The sequence below is a fragment of the Chinchilla lanigera genome, unplaced genomic scaffold (genome assembly GCF_000276665.1).
Source record: "Chinchilla lanigera isolate Chin_1 unplaced genomic scaffold, ChiLan1.0 scaffold00123, whole genome shotgun sequence".
Taxonomy (NCBI): Eukaryota; Metazoa; Chordata; class Mammalia; order Rodentia; family Chinchillidae; genus Chinchilla; species Chinchilla lanigera.
Genome location: NW_004955524.1, coordinates 1,126,234 through 1,144,380, shown reverse-complemented (window position 1 = coordinate 1,144,380; position 18,147 = coordinate 1,126,234). Strand labels below are relative to the sequence as shown.

Sequence of the window (18,147 nt, the reverse complement as noted above, 5' to 3'; positions counted from 1 at the left end):
GCCCGGCTGTCACCCGGCGGCGGCGGCGGCGGCGGGCGGGCGATTGCCATGGAGCTGCTGTCGGCGCTGAGCCTGGGCGAGCTGGCGCTCAGCTTCTCCCGCGTGCCGCTCTTCCCCGTCTTCGACCTCAGTTACTTCATCGTCTCCCTTCTCTACCTCAAGTATGAGCCGGGTGAGTCTCCGGGGCCAGGCGGCTGGCGCGGGGCGGGGGCGGGATAGGCGCGGGGCGCTGGGCGAGCGGTCTCGCGGCCATGGTGGGTTCGCCCCGGGGCGCGCGTGGGGGTGCGTGGATTGGGGCGCACGCATGGAGACGTGTCCAGGTCCCCGCCGCCCCTGAGTGACCTTTCCCGGCGCCCTTGGCACGCGCGCCGCGCCTGCCGATGTCTATATAAGGCCTGTGCGCTGGTGGCCGCGATCAGGTTCGGAAAAGTGACACCGGCGTTCCCTCCTGTCCCCCTACGTGCCCCTCGCAGGATCTCCGCGCCCAGCGCCGTGGGAATCCTTCCAACCCGGCCTGGGATCCTTTCCACTCCCGGATCCTTTCCACCTGGCTGGGTGACGCGGGGCCAGCCTGGTTCCCAGCCCAAGACCCCCTGGGGAACCGCAGGAGAAAGGACAGGCTGCTTCCCTTCCCTTTCAACATTTTTTAAAAATGAGAACAAATGGCCTCTTTGGAACGCGTTCTATTTTTATACCGGGTTCACCAGCAGCACATGCTTCTTGTTCATTTCCCGTGTTTTAACTACTGGAGCTCACCAGCTCTCGCAAGGGACAGGAGAATTCAGCTTGAGATAAAAAAAGACTTCGCAGCTCCTTCTCCCACTTGGGTGTAAACTGTGGCTGTATCTCAGAACAGGAATAGCTTGAGTCTTTCTCTCTTCTAGTAGCAGCAGCTTTATTCCTTTTCAGGTGATGAAGACAAGCGCTTCTGTTTACTAAAACAGGCCGAAAACGTGTCACAGTTCACTGGTGCCCTCCCTTCCGGAGTTCTGTTGTGTGCATTTATACCGTACACTTGGAAACCGGAGGGCAGGCTCTTATGCAAACGAGATGGTCTGCTGTCAGGCACAGAGGTGCTATTTTTGCCTACCCACCTGCCAGAGTCTGTTTCTTTAATCTTTTAAGAAGCAGTTGCTTTGCAAATCAGAATAAACTTTGTAGTGCCCTGGCTTGAACCTGGGGCTGTTGTTTCCTATCTGGAGAATTTCTGGTGGCCTTTGCCAGTGCCCGGGGCAGATGCAGAAGCCAGCACCTTTCGGAAAATCTAAAACAAAGGAGGCTGCACCAAAAATGCCTTGGCCCAGAGTGTCCCAAAGGTCAGGCAGTAGTTCTCAGGCCTGGCTGCCCCACAGACACACCTTAGGTTTTCTCTTTTTTGTGTGTGGGGGTACTGGGAATCAAACTCATGGCCTTATGGTTGCTAGCTGAACGCTGCGCCACTGAGCTAAATCCCTGGCCTGTGGGTTTTCTCAGTGGGGAGCTTTTGCCTGGCATGCATGAGGACCTGGGTTCCTCCCCAGCACCTCAGAATGAGGTGTCTGATTGCACTGTTTGCCCCACCCCATTTGGTGTGGGTGCTCCGCTTCTGCAAGTGTGTGTGTGTAAGTGTGTGTAACTGCAGACTGAACACAGTACCTTCCAACTGAGCCTCATCCCCACCACTTTTGAAAAATTTTTTGAGACAGGATCTCACTAAGTTGCCCAGGCTGGGCTCCCAATTTGTCATCCCCCTGTCTTAGCCTCCTAGAGTGCTGGGATTGCAGGCTTGATCCACCACATCTGGCTGTCTGTAAATACCTCTTAGAATCCATGTGGGATCACAGTCCCAGCTGTACAATTTTCAAGGCCTAGCCAGAGGAAGTGGCCCAAGCCTATAATCCAGGTTACTTTGGAGTCTGAAGCAAGAGGGTCACAAAATCACAAGTTTGAGGCCAGCCTGGGCAATTTAGCAAGCCCCTGTCTTAAAATAATGTAGAAGGGGCTAGGGGTGTAGTTCAGTGCCGGATCACTTGCCCAACATGTGCAAAGCCATGGGTTTATTCCCACTACTCCCAAAAAACCAACCAATTGCGCAGAATTTTCAGGGCCAGGTACAGAATGACAACCTGGGCAGAAATAAAGAATTTCTGAGTTTGGAGCCTTTCTGAGCCCAGGGCCCCCTGAAGCTGGCCCTGGCTGCTGACAGCTAAGCTGGCTTAAGGGAAGGTAATCTCCTAACTGGGAGTCAGTTCTTCCCCTGGCACGGGGTAAACATCACACTGGTGCCTCCACCTCCACAAGCTTCGCTCTGCTTCTCTGTGAAGGTTCGTTGCTCAAAGAATCCCACACACCCTTTCCGGGCTGTTTTTTTTGGAGACAGGGTCTCACTATGCAGTTTAGACAGACCTTCCACTCAGTCTGTAGCCCAGGCTGGCCTCAAACTTTCAGGGATTCTCCTGCCTCAGCATCCTGAGTGCTGGGATGATAGGTGTGTACCACCAAGCCCAGCACCTTTCCTGGCTATTTGGTGGGGTTTTTTTTGTTTTTTTGTTTTGGGGGGGCGGTTTGGCCTGGGACGGGGGGGGGGGTGCATTTATTTGGAAGGCTCCAGGGAAAGTGGTACCCATGACGCTGGCGTTTTCCGCTCTGGCTTTCTGGGGCACCCACATCCCTGTTACCTGGGAGTGGGACAGAGGTACAGAGTCCAGGCATTGTCCCGACCTGCCGAACCCCCATCTGTACCTGAACCTTGACTCCAGGTGACTCCCGATGGGCTGAAGCTCAAGACCCGCTTAGCCACAAAGAGAAGCTGGCGCTGCGTACCCCACCCGAGCACTCGGTGGGCACGGAGGGTGGAGCCTGGAGCCTCTCTGGGCCCCAGCTCCAGGCAGGGGGAAAGGAGGAAGCAGGGTGCTGCGTGCGTGCTTACAGGAATGACAGAATGGGGGGCTGGGGATTTAGCTCAGCGGCAAAAGCACCTGCCTGGCATGCGCAAGGTCGTGAGTTCGGTTCCCGGTACCGGAGAAAAACCAAAACAAAAAAAAAAGAATGACAGAATGAATAAATGAATGAGTGAGTGAATAGTGGTCAGATACCTTAAGCCCTTACCCGTTCAAGAACCTTCCAGACCACAGTCCTCAAACCCGGCTAACTCGGGCAACTTTTAAGACTCCTCCCACCCAGGCATCACTTGGACCAGTCACCAGAGTTGGGTCTGCGTGCATCCTGAGGTCCCTAGCATCCCTGGGTGGTGCTTCTGGGACACCTGTGAGTACCAGACTCGAGGATGCTCCAGCATGCAGGGTGTCAGTGTCACACGGGGCAAAAGTGTTACGCTGTGGCCCTGGGGACTCACTCTTTTTTTTTTTTTTTTTTGTACCGGGAATCAAACTCATGACCTCAGGTTTAAGCCAGGCAAAGCACTTACGCGGCTGAGCTATATCCTCGGCATAGGGATTTGCTCTGGAAAAACTCCCATACATGTTGAATACAGGTGGGCACAGTTTTCGGGATATTTTCCACCTGAGGTGGTTGACTCTTTGCTGCGGATCCCACAGGTGCAGAGGGCCAGGTGTATTTTTGGAACTTCCCCAGATAAGAACTGATTCTCCACACCAGTGTTTTCCCTGTCCACGCTAGGCAGTGGGGTGGTGCTGTCCTGAGTATTTCAAGGGTTCCACAGCATCACCATGGTCACCAGCAACACCCAGACCCACAGTAATGACAACAAAAGTGTCCCAGGCCTTGGTGTGGGAACCCTTAGCTCCCCTGGCTCTTGGCCCAGGCCAGCTGAGAAGGGAAACCAGGAAGATGTCCCCGGATGACACCCAGCCAGCCACCTCCTCCTGGCTGGGGCTGCCACCGCTGGGGCTGTTTTTCAAGGAGGCTAGGAATGTAGATTTGCAGTTCCAGGAGTGTCTAGAAGGCTCTACACATTCTGTTCAAACATTTTTTTTCTTTTTAAAGTTAACAGACTTGGTTGCTGTTGTTCTTGGTTTTATTTTGTTTTGTTTTGTTTTTGAGACTGTGTGTCTTGCTACATAGTTTAGGCTGGGCTTCAATTCACTACATAGCCCAGGCTGATTTCAAACTTGCAGAGATCTTCCTGCCTCAGCCTCCCAAGTTCTGCGTCACAGATGTGCTCCACCATGCCCAGCTAGACTATTTTGTAGAGCAAGGTTTTTTGGGTTTTTTTGGTACTGGAAATCAAACTCACGACCTGGTGTTTGCCAGGCAGGTGCTGTGCCACTGAGCTCTATCTCCAGCCCTTTAGAGCGGTTTTAGGACTACAGCATATTTAAAAGCTGACAGATTTTGAAGTGCAGATTTCCCACGGGCTCTGCGCCCCACTAGGCCTGTACCACCAGCCTCCGCAGAGTGGGAAGTGGTCTTTAGCAGCGAACAGCAGCACAGTCATCATCATTTGGGGCGCTGGGCATGGAACCCAGGCCTTGCATGTGGCGGGCGGGCGCTCCACACTGAGCTGCACCCAGCTTGCTGCAGTCTGCGGATTTTGGCCGGTGTGAATCCACACGCATCCACCTTGCAGAGTCACACAGGATGGTTTCGCTGCCCTAGAAATTCCTTGTGTAGACTCTTCTGCTTTGTTTTGTTTTTCTGGTACTGAGGATTGAAGCCAGGTCCTTCGCACTGAGCTCCAGCCCTTTTCATTTTTTATCGTGAGACCAGGGCTCACTGAGTCGCTAAATTGCCACTGCTGGGCTCAAACTCGGTCCTCCTGCCTTGGCTGTGCGAGCGCCGTGAGCGCCGCGGTGACAGGCATGGCCGTCTGCCGGCTTCAGAGCAGTGTTACAAGTCTGCACACCCCTCTCTTCCCCTTCGGACTTGGGCCCCTTTTGCCCTTCACCCTTCTCCCTGTTCCTGGCACCACCAGCCTGTGAAATGAAAGTCCACCCAGCGAGGGACAAGACTTGCCTGGCACGCACAAGGCCCCGGGTTCCACCCCCACCACCCCGGAAAACCAAGAAGAAAACTCCGCCTCCTCAAATGCCCGCCCCAGGAATTCCCCGGCTCCCTGGGATCCTGCGGTCCCTCCCGCACATCTTCGCTAAGAACCCCCAGGAGCCCTCTGGGGTAACAGAACCAGGGGTGGCGTGGCCAGGTTCGCTCGGGTTTCACAAGACACCACCTCCTTCCAGGAGCTAGCGCACCCCAAGCCCAGCGGGGCACAGCGCGCTGTCGGGTACCCGAAGGCAGCGCACCGCGCCCGTGCGCACGCGGAGGGCCTTGGGAGGGCGCCCTACGCTCACTCCGTGGACGCTTCCCGGCCGCCCGGCCTGCCAGGGGCCGAGTCCCGCGAAGGGCCACGGGGCTCTGGAGCTAGGCAGCTTCTCGCACTCACCGCATGGGGCTCCCTAGGGCAGGCCTGTGCCCTCGGCCGCCTCTGAGCAGCGGGGACCCTCGCTCATCCCAGTGCTGTGCAAGCGGGCACGTTCCCCCGGCTTAGCAGGAGACCGAGGCTGGGGACGGGGCACTTTCTCTGCCCGGCGCCACGCCAGAACGAGCGGCAGAGCCAGCGCCGGGGCACAGGACTTGCGGACCGGAGGGGTTGGACCCAGGACCTTCCCACTGAGCTCTGTCCTTAGCCCTTTACTTTATGAGACAGAGTCTACTGAACTGTCCAGGCCAGACTTAAACATGGTAGCCTCCTGCCTCAGCCTCCCAGATGCAGGATGTACAGGTGGCTCTGGCCATGTGACTTTGATGCCAGGGTTTGCTCACGGGACACACCCAGGAGCCTTCTGGTCAGAGCTTATCAGGACTGCAAGCTGCACCCCCCCAGCCCCAGCTGGACCCAGAGTGATCCCCAAGGGCAAAAGGAAGACCCTGGCAGGCTCTCACCCCTGGGAGTTATTTTTAGATACAAAGTATCCATTTCTGCAGAAGATGGGTGCATTGCCCAGCCCCGCCCCACAGACCTGGCAGCTGCTGAGAGGATTAACCCAGCCCAAGCCAGTTTAAATAGAAAGCCCGGACAGGAAGGGAGGGAGGGTTGTGCTTCTTAGCCAAAGACCTTGAGGTATGGGGAGGGGAGGGAATGGCACCCCAGTCTCCACTAGCTCTGAGGCAGGGAAGGGTGGGTAACACAGTCCCCACCTGACACGGAGAGAGAGTAGTTGAGTCCGAGCTCGTGTGGCAGCTGGGTGTGGAGCAGAGACATGAAGAGGTGCTGGTTGCTTGTGTCCGGGTTGTGTGCTGACCATAAGCTGTACTCTGGAGGGGGCATAAATTGCATCTCTTCTTATGGCAGAGTACTACACAGTGGTGAAGATGAGCCTTACCCTTGAAAACCTGGTTAGTAAACGAGGCCGCACAGAAATTCTATGGGTTCTGCATCTTGGAATTGGACCAGCCATGGCTGGAAAATATTCGGCAGAGCTGGGTGTGGTGGCACAGGCCTGTATTCCCAGCACTTAGGAGGCTGAGGCAGGCAGGAGCATTGCTGCAAGTTTGAAGCCAGTCTGGGCTTTGTAGTGAGTTCAAGTCCAGCCTGGACTAGAGCAAGGCCTTACCGGCAAAGAGAAAGACTAAAGCTGACAGATTGGGTCTGAGCTAAGTCTGTCCGGACTTCATTTCTTGTCGTGTTTCCCTAAGCAGCGCGCACAGCCGCTGTTGCTGTGCTTCGTGCCCTCCCCCAGGCGGAAGTGGCTGAAGCCTGCGGCCGGGCTGGGGTGGAGGTGGGTGGTGAGCGCTGCTTAGCATGTGCAAGTCCCGGGCTCCAAACTCACTGCCGAAAACCAGAGTGGATGGGAGGGTCGTGTACCGGGACAGCATTGGAGACCCAGGAGCCGCGTCCTTCCACAGGCGTGAGGGCTCACCCTGAAGAGCCGAGGGTTGGCTGTATATAAATCCAGAATGCTTCCACCACCCCACCCCCACCCCGACCTCCAGCGGCACCACCCGGTCCCTGCCCCTATGGAGTCCCCTGTCCGGGACACAGTCTGGGCTGGAACTTGTGATCCTCCTGCCTCAGCCTTCCAGAGTGCTGGCATGGTGGGTGTGTGCCACCCGGCTTAGACGTCACTTTTCTGCTGGTATAACCCCTCCTGCAGTCCCCTCAGCACCTGCAAGGAGTGGAAGTGCTGGGTGCATCACCGTGAGGACACCCAGGCCAGTCAGGTGAGAGGAGGAAAGGTTTATCAGGATAGGGCCTCAGAGCCTCTGCGCAGGCACGCTCAGAGGAAGAGGGAGGGCCACGCCCCATACGCCTCTAAGCCACGCCCCAACCTGACAACCTCCCGTAGGCCCCGCCCCTTAAAGGCTCCACCCCTCCCAACAGTGCCACAGGGTGGGCACATGAATAATTGGGGGCCCAGGATCGCAGAAAAGTCGCCGTCTCTGATCTCCCCCGCGTGGCCAGGGCACCCGCGCCTGCTCACGTCCGCTGCTGCCCTCTGCATCTGCAGGTGCTGGAGTGGTCTCCTCCACAGGGAAGAGGGAGAGAAGGAAAGAAAGCAAAAGAGCCGCTAGACCGTGAACCGTCAGGACCCGCCCCCACAGTGCCCCCTAAGTTCGCCTGCCCCCCCTGTTTACCGGGCTGGAGCCCTGGGATGGCCGGCACCGCGGTACATGGCAGGGGCTCCTCCGCCCCGTGCTGTAACAGCGCCCGCCCAGCGGGGTGGTGATCAACCCCGGGGTTTGTCCCCGCCGCAGAGGCTGGAAGGCTGAGGTCGGGGCTGCGGCGGTGGGGTGGTTGATTCAGCGGGGGCCTGTGCCCGCCTCGGTGCCCCCGGGTGGACAGCAGGCACAGGCGTCACGGGTCTTTAAGGCAGTGGAGGTGAACCTATGGCACGCATGTTGTTTTCTTTTAAGACATGCATGTATGAGTTAACCTGAAACCTCAGGATTCAGGTGTAAGTGCAGCGTTGGCACTTTGTGATAAATAAGTGGGTTTGGGGTTGCAGTTTGGGTCATCGCGGGCCTGAGGGCACTAATCCTCCGAGGAGGGAGGCTCCGCCCCAGAGCCTAACTGAACCACCTCAAGGAAAGGATGGTGGGAAGGCGATGGGGTGCTGGGTCCTGTAGTCCCAGCCCTGTGGGGCCTGCGGCAGGAGGCTCCGGCGAGTTCAAGGCCAGCTTGGGCTACACAGTGAGACCTGGGCTGGCGGTGCAGCTCGGTGCAAAGGCCCCGCGTTCAGGCCCACTACTGCACACGCGTGTGCACACGCACCACCGCTCTGCTGGTGCTGTGGGGCTTGGGTCTCCTGGGAATGCTTCTGGGAGGCCCCGGCCAGCGTGAGGGCACCACCGTCGTGGCCACCCCTGCGTGTGGCACAGAGGCCCTCGCCCGCCGTGCCCCTGTGCAGCCCCGGTGCCCGCGTGGGCCTTGCTCCTTCCTCTAAGTCGCCAACACCCTGGCCCCGGCGTTGGGCGTGCGGGAGGGTGCGTGGGGACACCACCGGCCGCTGGCCTGCGGTGACAGTGCCGGGGATGTGCTTCCGCAGGCGCCGTGGAGCTGTCCCGCCGCCACCCCGCCGCGTCCTGGCTGTGCGCCATGCTGCACTGCTTCGGCAGCTACATCCTGGCCGACCTGCTGCTCGGGGAGCCCGTGATCGACTACTTCAGCAACAGCGCCAGCGTGCTGCTGGCCTCGGCTGTGTGGTAAGGGCGCCCACAGGGCGGGGCGGGGAGGGGACACAGCCGGCCACCTCCGACCTCACCCGGCCTCCCCAGGTACCTGACCTTCTTCTGCCCGCTCGACCTCTTCTACAAGTGCGTGAGCTTCCTGCCGGTCAAGCTGGTCTTCGTGGCCATGAAGGAGGTGGTGCGGGTCCGCAAGATCGCAGTGGGCATCCACCACGCCCACCACCACTACCACCACGGCTGGTTCATTATGATCGCCACTGGCTGGGTCAAAGGTAAGCGGGACGGGGACCGGAGAGGGATGCCCCACTGGGTGGACACCGACCACTGTTCGTGCCGGGCCTCCTTGTGAGCCAGGACCCAGCTAGCATCTAGGGTCCCGTCCACAGGATGGCAGGGACACAGCAAGAGCCAGCATGCATGGTGGGACCCTCAGCAGCACCCCTGGGCCTCCATTTGATCCCCTGAGTGCCTTGTGAAACACCCTAGACATCACTGAATGCCGCCAACAAAGCAACATCCCCATCATCCCAGCCTTCAGGAGGCTGAGACAGGAGGATTACTGTGAGCTCGAAGCCAACCTGGGCTACATAGTGAGACCCTGTCTCAAACAATCAAAAAACAAAGCAAAACAAAAATGCTGGCAGAAGCTAGGAGTGAAGAGCAACCCCACCTTCATCCCTGGAGAAGTCTCCCAAGGAGTAACAGGAAGTCCAGGAAGAAAGGTTCAGACAGGTGCTAAAAACTGCTTTCTGTCCCCAAAGAGAGGGGACCCCGAGTCCCCCTCCAGGGAGCCACGGCGCCCGTGGAACCGCTGACGCTGGGGTTGGGCCATCTCTTCCTGGGGGAAGCGCGTGTCCCTCCTGCTCAATGCCAGCAGCATCCCCCAGCTGCGACAGCTGCCAGTGTCCGTGGACGTTGCTGGATGCCTCCCAGAGGACAGACTGCCCAGAAAGCCCCTGCACGGCGAGAGGAGTGCAGCTTTGACCCTGGTTCCGGAGGGCGTGTCCTCAGCTCTTGGGGTGCCCGGGACCAGGTGGACCCGGGAGGAGGGCGCGTCCTGTGCGGGTGGGCGTCAGGCAGCAGTCAAGCTTCGGACCCGCCCCCGGGGCGGGCGGGGACGGGCCTGTCCCTTCATGCTGGCCTGGCTCCGAACGTGGCAGCTCCGTCGCTGGAGCCTCCGTTTCCCCGCTGAAAGGGACAGGGCTGCCCAGGCCCTGCGTCCTCTGCAAGGTCAGGGCCTCAGCGGCCTGCTCACCAGCACCCTTCCCCGCAGGGTCTGGCGTCGCCCTCATGGCCAACTTCGAGCAGCTGGTGCGTGGGGTCTGGAAGCCGGAGACCAACGAGATTCTGCACATGTCCTTGTGAGTGTGGCCGAGGACTGGCCCGGAGGCCAGGGCTGGGAGGGGGCACGGGTTAGACGGTGAGGCATGAGCAGGCGTTGTCAGGCTAGGAAGAACCTCTGGACAGCGGCTGGCGGGCCGGCACAGTGGTGGTTCCGGGGCTGAGGGCTGGGGTGCAGGCTGTGCGGGGAACAAGGGACGGAGCTGCCGGGGGGCCCAGAGCGTGGGCTGCGAGCAGCACACTCACACGCGCCAGCCCTGCCCCGCGGCTCAGCAAGACCCTGCTCAGAATAAGAAGACTCGCAGCGCGGCTCGGGGGTGAGCGCTTGCCCGGCCCCTGTGAGGCCCCGGCTTCCGGCCCCAGCGCCAGGAAAAGCAGAAGGCAGGCAGGCGGGTGGTGGCGTGGGGATGCCGCCTGGGTGTGGGACGGGGTGCGCTGCGGTGGCACCGGTGACACGGCCCCCCCCAACAGCCCGAGCAAGGCCAGCCTGTACGGGGCCGTGCTCTTCACCCTGCAGCAGACGCGCTGGCTGCCCGTGTCCAGGGCCACCCTCGTCTTCCTCTTCACCATGTTCATGGTGTCTTGTAAGGTGAGCCTTCCTGCCTCAGCCTCCTGTGGGATGGGGACAGAGGAGGAGCGCCCACAGAGGGCAGTCCTGTGGGATGGGGCCCTTTGGGATGGGGACAGAGGAGGAGCGCCCACAGAGGGCGGAGCCTGCCCCCCACCCCACTCCCGACCCCATGCCCACATCAGGCCCTGAGGGTCGGCAGTGCAGGGCCCTGCACACTAGGTGGCCTAACAGTGACAGGCTCATCCCCCATGGTTCTGGAGGACTAAGTTTGGGGCCAGCCAGGCGGGGTGGCACACACCTATAATCCCAGCCCTCTGGGAGGCTGAGGCCAGCCTAGGGAACTGAGGAACTTATCAAGACCCTGTCTCCAAATCAAGACACAGGGAGGTGGGGGCGGAGCTCAGCATGAGGCCCGGGTTCCGTCCCCAGTCTCACAATAAAGTACCATGAAAGGAAAACCGGCCAGCACTGCTGGGGACTGCACAGGGGCTGCGCCGCCCTCACCGGCCCGTGTGGACCCCAGGGGCAGCGCGGCAGGCACCCCGCCAGGCCTGTGGGGGCCGGACCTCCCCTCCACCTGGCCTCACTGACTTCTGTCCCCTTTGCCTCTCCCTCGTTTCCCTCTCTGTCCCCGCCCCCCGCGCCAGGTGTTTCTGACGGCCACCCACTCCCACGGGTCCCCATTCGACGTCCTGGAGGGCTATATGTGCCCCGTGCTGTTTGGGACGGGCTGGGCCGGCGACCACCATGACAACCATGGCGGCCCGCACGGTGGAGGCCCCGGCCCCCAGCACTGCCCGCCGGCCAAGACCAAGGAGGAGCTGGGCGAGGGGTCCCGGAAGAAGAAGACCAAGAAGGCGGATTAGGGGCGGCCCAGAGGGCTCCGCAGCAGCCTCAGCCTCCTGGTACCTCGGCCGTGGCCCCCAGGGCGGGGTGCAGTGAGAGGGGTGTGTCCTCCTCCCGGGCCCCAGAGTCCCAGCTCTGGGGGCTCACGGGCTCCCCCCGGCTCCAGCCACAGCCCTGGCCAAGATGTTCCTGGTCTGTTTCATTTTCCTCTGGAATGGCTTTTTTAAGGGGCTTTTTTCTTTTTTGGTACCAGGAATTGAACTCAGGGCTTTGCGCTGGGCAGGCGGGCGCTGCGCTGCTGAGCTGCGTCCTGGCCCTGAAGTTGGTTCTTGGCTCCAAGACTCTGAGGGGCGCTCACTCCGCTCCGTCGGCGCCGCCGCCTGCGTGCCCGCTGCGACCCGGGGCAGAGGTTTCAAAGCCCCTTCTGGCCCGGGCTCCAGGGCCGGGGCTGCTGGGCGTCCCGGGCAGGTTGCTACCCATCTCTGAGGCTCCTGCTCCCCAGCTGTATGGCAGCGGAGACCTCTGTCCTGCCCTGCACAGAGGGCTGCTGGGAAGATGGCCAGAGAAGGGCTCTAGGCCGGACTGGAGAGGCCAAGGTGCCCCCAAACCAAAGAAACGTGGCCAGTGGTGTGGGGCTTCCAAGCTCCGGCTCTGCCTTTGAGCCCGGAGCATCGGCTCTCACGCATGCTTCGCTGCGGCTCCTTGAGTCACTCGTGAAACACCCTGAACCTACTCTGGGAGCAGAGGGGTGGCAGTGAGCAGGGAGACGGCAGCGCCCTCCTCTCGGCTGTCGGGGGCGCGCGGGGTCCTGGTGTCGGAAAGTGCCTTGCCCCAGCGACCCCCGGCGGCCTCGCAGCCTGTCTTTTCCTCGTGAGTGCCCGTCCCAGCCAAACCAACCAATAAACCCGCTGTGAATGGACCCTTCAGTGCTCTGGTTCCGGCCGGCAACGTGGCAGGGCTTCGAGGACACAGGACCGAAGGGGCTGAGGTGGAGCAGATTTGAGTTTTCAGAGATGGGGCGGGGTTTGCCGAGTTCACTGGGGACCCTGCCTGGTCATTGTTCTGGGGCTGCAGCAAAACCCTGCAGTCTGGGTGCCTGAGGAAGGCCGGAAGGTTTTGTGTTTGTTTTTGTTTTTCAGAAATCCTTTTTATTTTAAGACAGAGTCTCCCTAAGTTGCCCAGGCAATGCTCTAACTTGTGATCTTCCTGCCTCAGCCTCCCAGCATGCTGGAATCCCAGGGATGAACTACCACACCTGGCAGAGGTCACTTTGGTAACAAAGCCACTCTCTTGAGCACCCAGTTAACCCACGCTGGGTTGATCCCATCTATGACGATCTCCTCCCCAAGCTCCCCGCTTCAGTGCTGTGTCCCAACGCACGATTCTAGGGGTGCAAACGGTCAGAGCAGAGCACCTTGTAGAGAAAGAAAGTTGGTGGGGTGTGGTGGTGCAGGCCTGTAATCCCAGCACTCAGGAGGCTGAGGCAGGAGGATTGCCCTGGGCCACATAGCCAGACCCTGTCTCAAACAAATACCCTCCAAATCAAAACCCCCACAGGTGGTGCATCTGACAGTGGATGAGTATCCAGAACATACAAAAAGCCCTCAAGACTCACTAATCTGGTTCCTCAAGAAATTACACAGAATTACAACAGGATCCCGCAGTCCCACTTCTGTGTATTCCCCTGCCCCCCCACTCACGGCCCTTTCCCCGCTTTTTCTTTGTGGTGCTGTGGTGCTTGTGTGCTGGCCTCACACATGCCAGGCCAATGCCTACCACCAAGTCCCACCCCAGCCTTTATTTTATTTTGAGACAGGGTCTCACTAAGTTGGCCAGGCTGAACTCAAGCTTGCCCCCTCCTGCCTCAGCCTCCTGAGGAGCTGGGATGACAGGCATGCGTCCTGTGCCCAGGGTCAGGCCCCCAGCCTCCCCGCAGCCACAGCTTCATTGCTGATGGGGAGACGGACACACACGCGCCCCAGGCCTGGCCAGCCTGGGCTGTGAGGCGGCGGCCGCGGTGGACAGGCCCGGGCCGCACTGGCTGTGAGAAGACTGCACGGGAAGAGCTGCCTGGCCTACTCTGGGAAGCCGCCCGCAAGCGGCACGCCATGTCGAGCCTCTGCCACCTGTGGGTGTGCCGGCGCCAGGGCCCGCTCAAATCCCGGCTGATTTTAGCTCCGGAGCCAGGCTGGGTATCCCGGACTTGAGGGCACCTGTGTGTGACCCCAGCACTCAGGGAGGCTAAGGTAGGATTGCAAATTTGAGTTCTGCCTCGGCAATTTAGCGAGACCTGTCTCAAAATGAAAAAACTAAACTTTTGTTTGTTTTTTTGTTTTTTGTTTTGAGACAGGGTCTCCCTACGTAGCCCAGGCTGGTCTCAAATTTGCATTGATCCTCCTGCCTCAGCCTCCCGAATACTGGGATTACAGGATTAAGCCACCGTGTCTGGTTTAAGCTTTTTTGTTAACACACACACACTCGCCTAGACCTGTGCAAGGTCAGAATTTATATTAAAGTCACCAGGGCCTCTAGATTGTCCCCTGGGCGGTCGTCAGGGAGAAGATAGTGCTGGGACAATGGCCATCCCCCAGGGACCTGCCTGAGCTGCTCAGGTCTCTGCGGCAAACTTGTTCCTGTGAGTAGAAGCAGCACAAAAGAAATCAAGAACAAAAATACGAGCTGGGCGTGGTGGCGCACGCCTGTAATCCCAGCACTGGGGAGGCTGAGGCAGGAGGATCGCTGCGAGTTCAAGACCAGCCTGGGCTACAAAGCTCAAGACCCGCCTGAACTGCACAGCCAGACTCTGTATCAAAAAGACAAAAAAAAAAAAAAAAAAAATATATAGCCCCAGGGGTGGGGATGTAGCTCACTGGCACAGCGCCTGCCTGGCAAGTGCAAGGTCCTGAGTTCGATCCCTGCGGCCCCCCCCCCCACGGCAAAAAGTATGAACATTAAAAAAGAGTATTAAAAAATGTGGCACCATAAGAATGACAATAAATATATAAATAACAATCAAAACAGCGCACTAAACAGGCAGCACACACCTGTCACCCTAGCGACACGGGATGGTACAGGACCTCCGAACATTGCAGTAACACCCGGGAACATCGCAGCTCCCCGCCTGCCGGATGCTGGGTGTCCAATACGCCGAGTTCACATTCACTAGAACCAGGGAGTGCTAGGAGCAACAGGCGACGAGCAGAGAATACTTAGGGGGTCGGGAGAACGCTTCTGTCTGGGAGAGACGGAAGGGGTCCCTGGGCCTAGCTTCCCGAAGGTTTCTAGAGCAAAACTACAAGGTGAGGCGGGGCTAAGCCAGAAAAACTACAATCAACCAATAAGATTACACGTAGTAACACTGATCCAATGGGGAATCATGTGGGAAAGACTGGTGAACCAATGAGATGATGAGGATAGTCGCTCAGGCAGTGCTGATAAATGGGGAAGCAAGTCTTGTAGCAAACCTGTGGGAAACAACAGGGGCCTTTCCAGGAAGGGAGGTTGGTCCCCCACCCAAGGGGACTGGTGCCTTTTTAGAATATCAATCACGGCTGTCCATCCCTAGGGGAAGGATGTGGGATTGTCCTTTCTCTGTCCTGAGGCCTGACCTTCAGTGAGTTCAGCCACGGTTGTCTTCTTTTTTTTCTTTTGTCATTTTGAGACAGGGTCTCACTATGCAGTTCAGGCTGGCCTTCACCTCACTTTGCAGCCCAGGCTGGTCTTGCAAAGATCCTCCTGCCTCAGCCTCCCAAGTGCTGGGATTACAGGCGTGCGCCACCACGCCCAGCTTCACGGTTGTCTTTTACACTGACTTCTGAAGGCCCAGCCCTGACTGCCTAGAATATTTCTAGATGACTTAGCTCTCTGTAACACTAACACTCTGGAAGGCTGAGGTAGGAGGACTGCACCTTCAAGGCCAGCCCAGAAAGCAACTAAATAAGTGAATACATAGGGCTGTAACATCATTTGTCATTATCAGTAAGAGGTAATGTCCATCATCATCTGATTGTCCTTTTGTTTGTGGTTTTTTTGGTAGAAGACATAGAATTTAGGGACACTGTACCAGTGAGCTACATCCAGGACCTTTTTAAACGTTTTTTATTTTGAGACAGACTCTTGCTAAGTTACCCAGGCAGACCTTGAACTCTCAATCCTCCTGCCTCAGCCTCCTGGGTAGCGGGGATGACCAGCATGCGGCCTGGCTCCACGTGGCCCTGTGCTTTTGTAAGACCCAAGTGCCGTGGGTCTGTGTGCACCAGGGTCCCCCAACAGGCAGGGACCGAGCGACCGCCACAGTGTCCCAGGCAGCAGAGCCTCTCAGCGCCACGATAATCTCCCGGGCCCACTGCGGGCCTCCGGCTCATGGCGGGGGAGGAATGGGTCACATCTAGAGGCGACCCCAGTGTCTGCCCCGTGGGCAGCGATGGCTCGGGGAGGTGAGAGCTGTGAGGACAGGCGAGGCGGGACCTCTGGGGTGGGTGAAGGCAGCGCGGTGTGGCAAGCGTCGCGCCTGGGTGCGGGCAGGCGGGCGGAGGGCAAAAGGCCGCGTCAGGAGCAACGAGAGGCGGGATTTTTCACAGGGCAGGGAAGAAGGCAAGGGGCATCGGACGGAAGGATCGTAGGGGGCCTCGGCGGTCAGCGTTCTCGGGCGCCTCATGCCTCGGCGGCCGAGCCCTGCGGCTCGCGGTGTGACGGCCTTCAGCTGTCCCGGTGTCTGCAAGTCTCCGAGCTCCCTCTGTCTTCCCTACGGTGTCCCGTGTTTGCCAGGGCCGCGGCGCCGACCTGAGAACAGCGCCTGCGCTGGCAGACGGCGGGGCCTGGGAGTCAGGTCTCAGGGGAGCGCGACAACAGCCAGCAGCCGGGACGGCCCAGTCATGCTGGAAGCCCCCCGCCACGTCCCCCAAACAAATCCAGCCCGGACGGCGCCCACGAGCAGGCAGCTCACACGCAGCAGCTTCTCACCTTCATTTTACGGAACAAAACTGAGGTTTACGTCTGGTGCAGTGGCCCGCCCCTGTGATCCTAGCAATTGGGAGGCTGAGGCAGGAGGATCACAATTCTGAGCTCAGCCTGGGCAGCTTAGTGAGACCCTGTGTCAAAATAAAAAATCAAAAGTGCCTGGGATGCTGCTCAGGGGCGAGCGCTGGTGTAGCGCGCGTGAGGCCCCGGGCTCCAGGCCAGCCCTGAAAAGAGAAACAAGGAGTCCCCACAGTCAGAGGGGCGGGTGTCAGGCAGATGTTGCTCTCGGGGGACAGAGTTAAGGTCCCGTGTGCTCCCAGTGCCGATGCGGACCGGTCTGATTCTCCCCGAGAAGCCTGCATTTCCCTTGGTTGTCCTGAAGGACGTCCCACCAAACGCCTTCCCCAGGACCAGCAACTCCAGCCGGCATGGCAGTTAGCGTTAAGGTGAGGGGTTTACATCTGGGACCGCCCCAACCCATCCGTGGCAGAAATAAACATCAAACTGAGCCCATGCAAGCCAGCAGAGGGGTCAGAGTGCAGGCACACAGACAGGACGCGGGCAGCCCCAATTCTGCTCCTTGCTGGCAGGGAGGATGGCTGAGCCCGCCTGTACAAGGGGAGCTACTGGATTAGGTCAAGGGTAGCTAAACATGGACTAAATCTGGCCCCCAGGGCTGGGACATAGCACAGTGGCAGCCTTGGGTTTTCATCCTCAGCTGTGCAAAACAAGAAAAGTAAAAGGAAAAATCTGGCCCCCCACTTATATTTGTAAATAAAGTTTTATTGGCACACAGCCATGAACTGATCCCCTCTAATGATTCTGCTACACATCAGTGTCCATCTTATTGTTTTTGCCTTGTTTTCTGGAGAACTCTAGCACAGGCTGCTATATCATTTACAGGATCCTGCGTGGCTCACCAACACTTATGCTCCCAGTTCTGGAGTGCAGGAAGCCAGAGATCAAGGTCAGGATCAGGGTCAGCCAGAGTTGGTGTCTGGAGACAGCAGAGAGCGGGAAAGATCCCGGGCCCTTCCTCTTTTTATAAAAACCATAATCCTAGCCCTGTGTGCTGGCACACACCTCTAATCCCAACATTCAGGAGGCTGAGGCAGAAGGATTGCCACAACATCAAGGCCAGCCAGAACTACATATGTCTTGGTTACTTTTCTCTCGTTGCTGAGACAAAATACCCGATGCCCAGAATTAATGATGGAAAGGTTTATTTAGCTCATAGTCTGTGGAGGTTTCAGTCCATACTCAGCTGGCTCCAAGGCAGGGTGGCACTTGGCAGAGGACAACAGTTCATGGTGGCGGAAAACAGCAAAAGCAACAAGAGCAAAGGGGGAGCAAGCCTCTTTCCCTCCATTATAATGTATGCAGGCGACCCACCCTAGGGGGGGTGTGGCACTCACACCCATAATCCCAGCATTGGACCACGGATCAAGCACGAACTCTAGAAGCCCACCCCATGACTAAACGAGGCTTTGGGGGACATCTCAACACAAACCATAACAACATAGGAAGACCCTGTCTCAAGCAAAAAAATAGCTGGGCATAGTGGCACACACCTGTCATTCCAGCACTCTGGAGGCTGAGGCACAAGTATCCCTGGGAGTTTTGAGGCCAGCCTCGGCTACACAGGGAGACCCTGCCTCAAAAGAAAAAAAAAGGAGGGGGGGCTGGTGATATAGTTCAGCGGCACAGCACCTTGCTTGGCAAGCGCAAAGTCCTGAGTTTGAGTCCCAGTACCAAAAAACAAAGTTTAAGAAACTATAATATGGGGGCCCCAAACATTGTAGCATGGAGGTCAGCAAACACTTGCCGAAGCCTGGTGCGTCCCA

At 58.4% G+C, this 18,147-nt stretch overlaps 1 protein-coding gene across 1 annotated transcript; it reads left to right on the top strand.

Moving 5' to 3' along the window:
- Positions 1 to 45: 45 nt before the first annotated feature.
- Positions 46 to 12,270, top strand: Tmem38a (transmembrane protein 38A; the record flags this gene model as incomplete). Its single annotated transcript, XM_005409502.2, is given in 6 exon segments — positions 46 to 172; positions 8,445 to 8,601; positions 8,674 to 8,858; positions 9,860 to 9,947; positions 10,399 to 10,516; positions 11,146 to 12,270. Coding segments are annotated over 6 exon segments (891 nt in total). The 3' UTR covers positions 11,365 to 12,270.
- Positions 12,271 to 18,147: the final 5,877 nt, after the last annotated feature.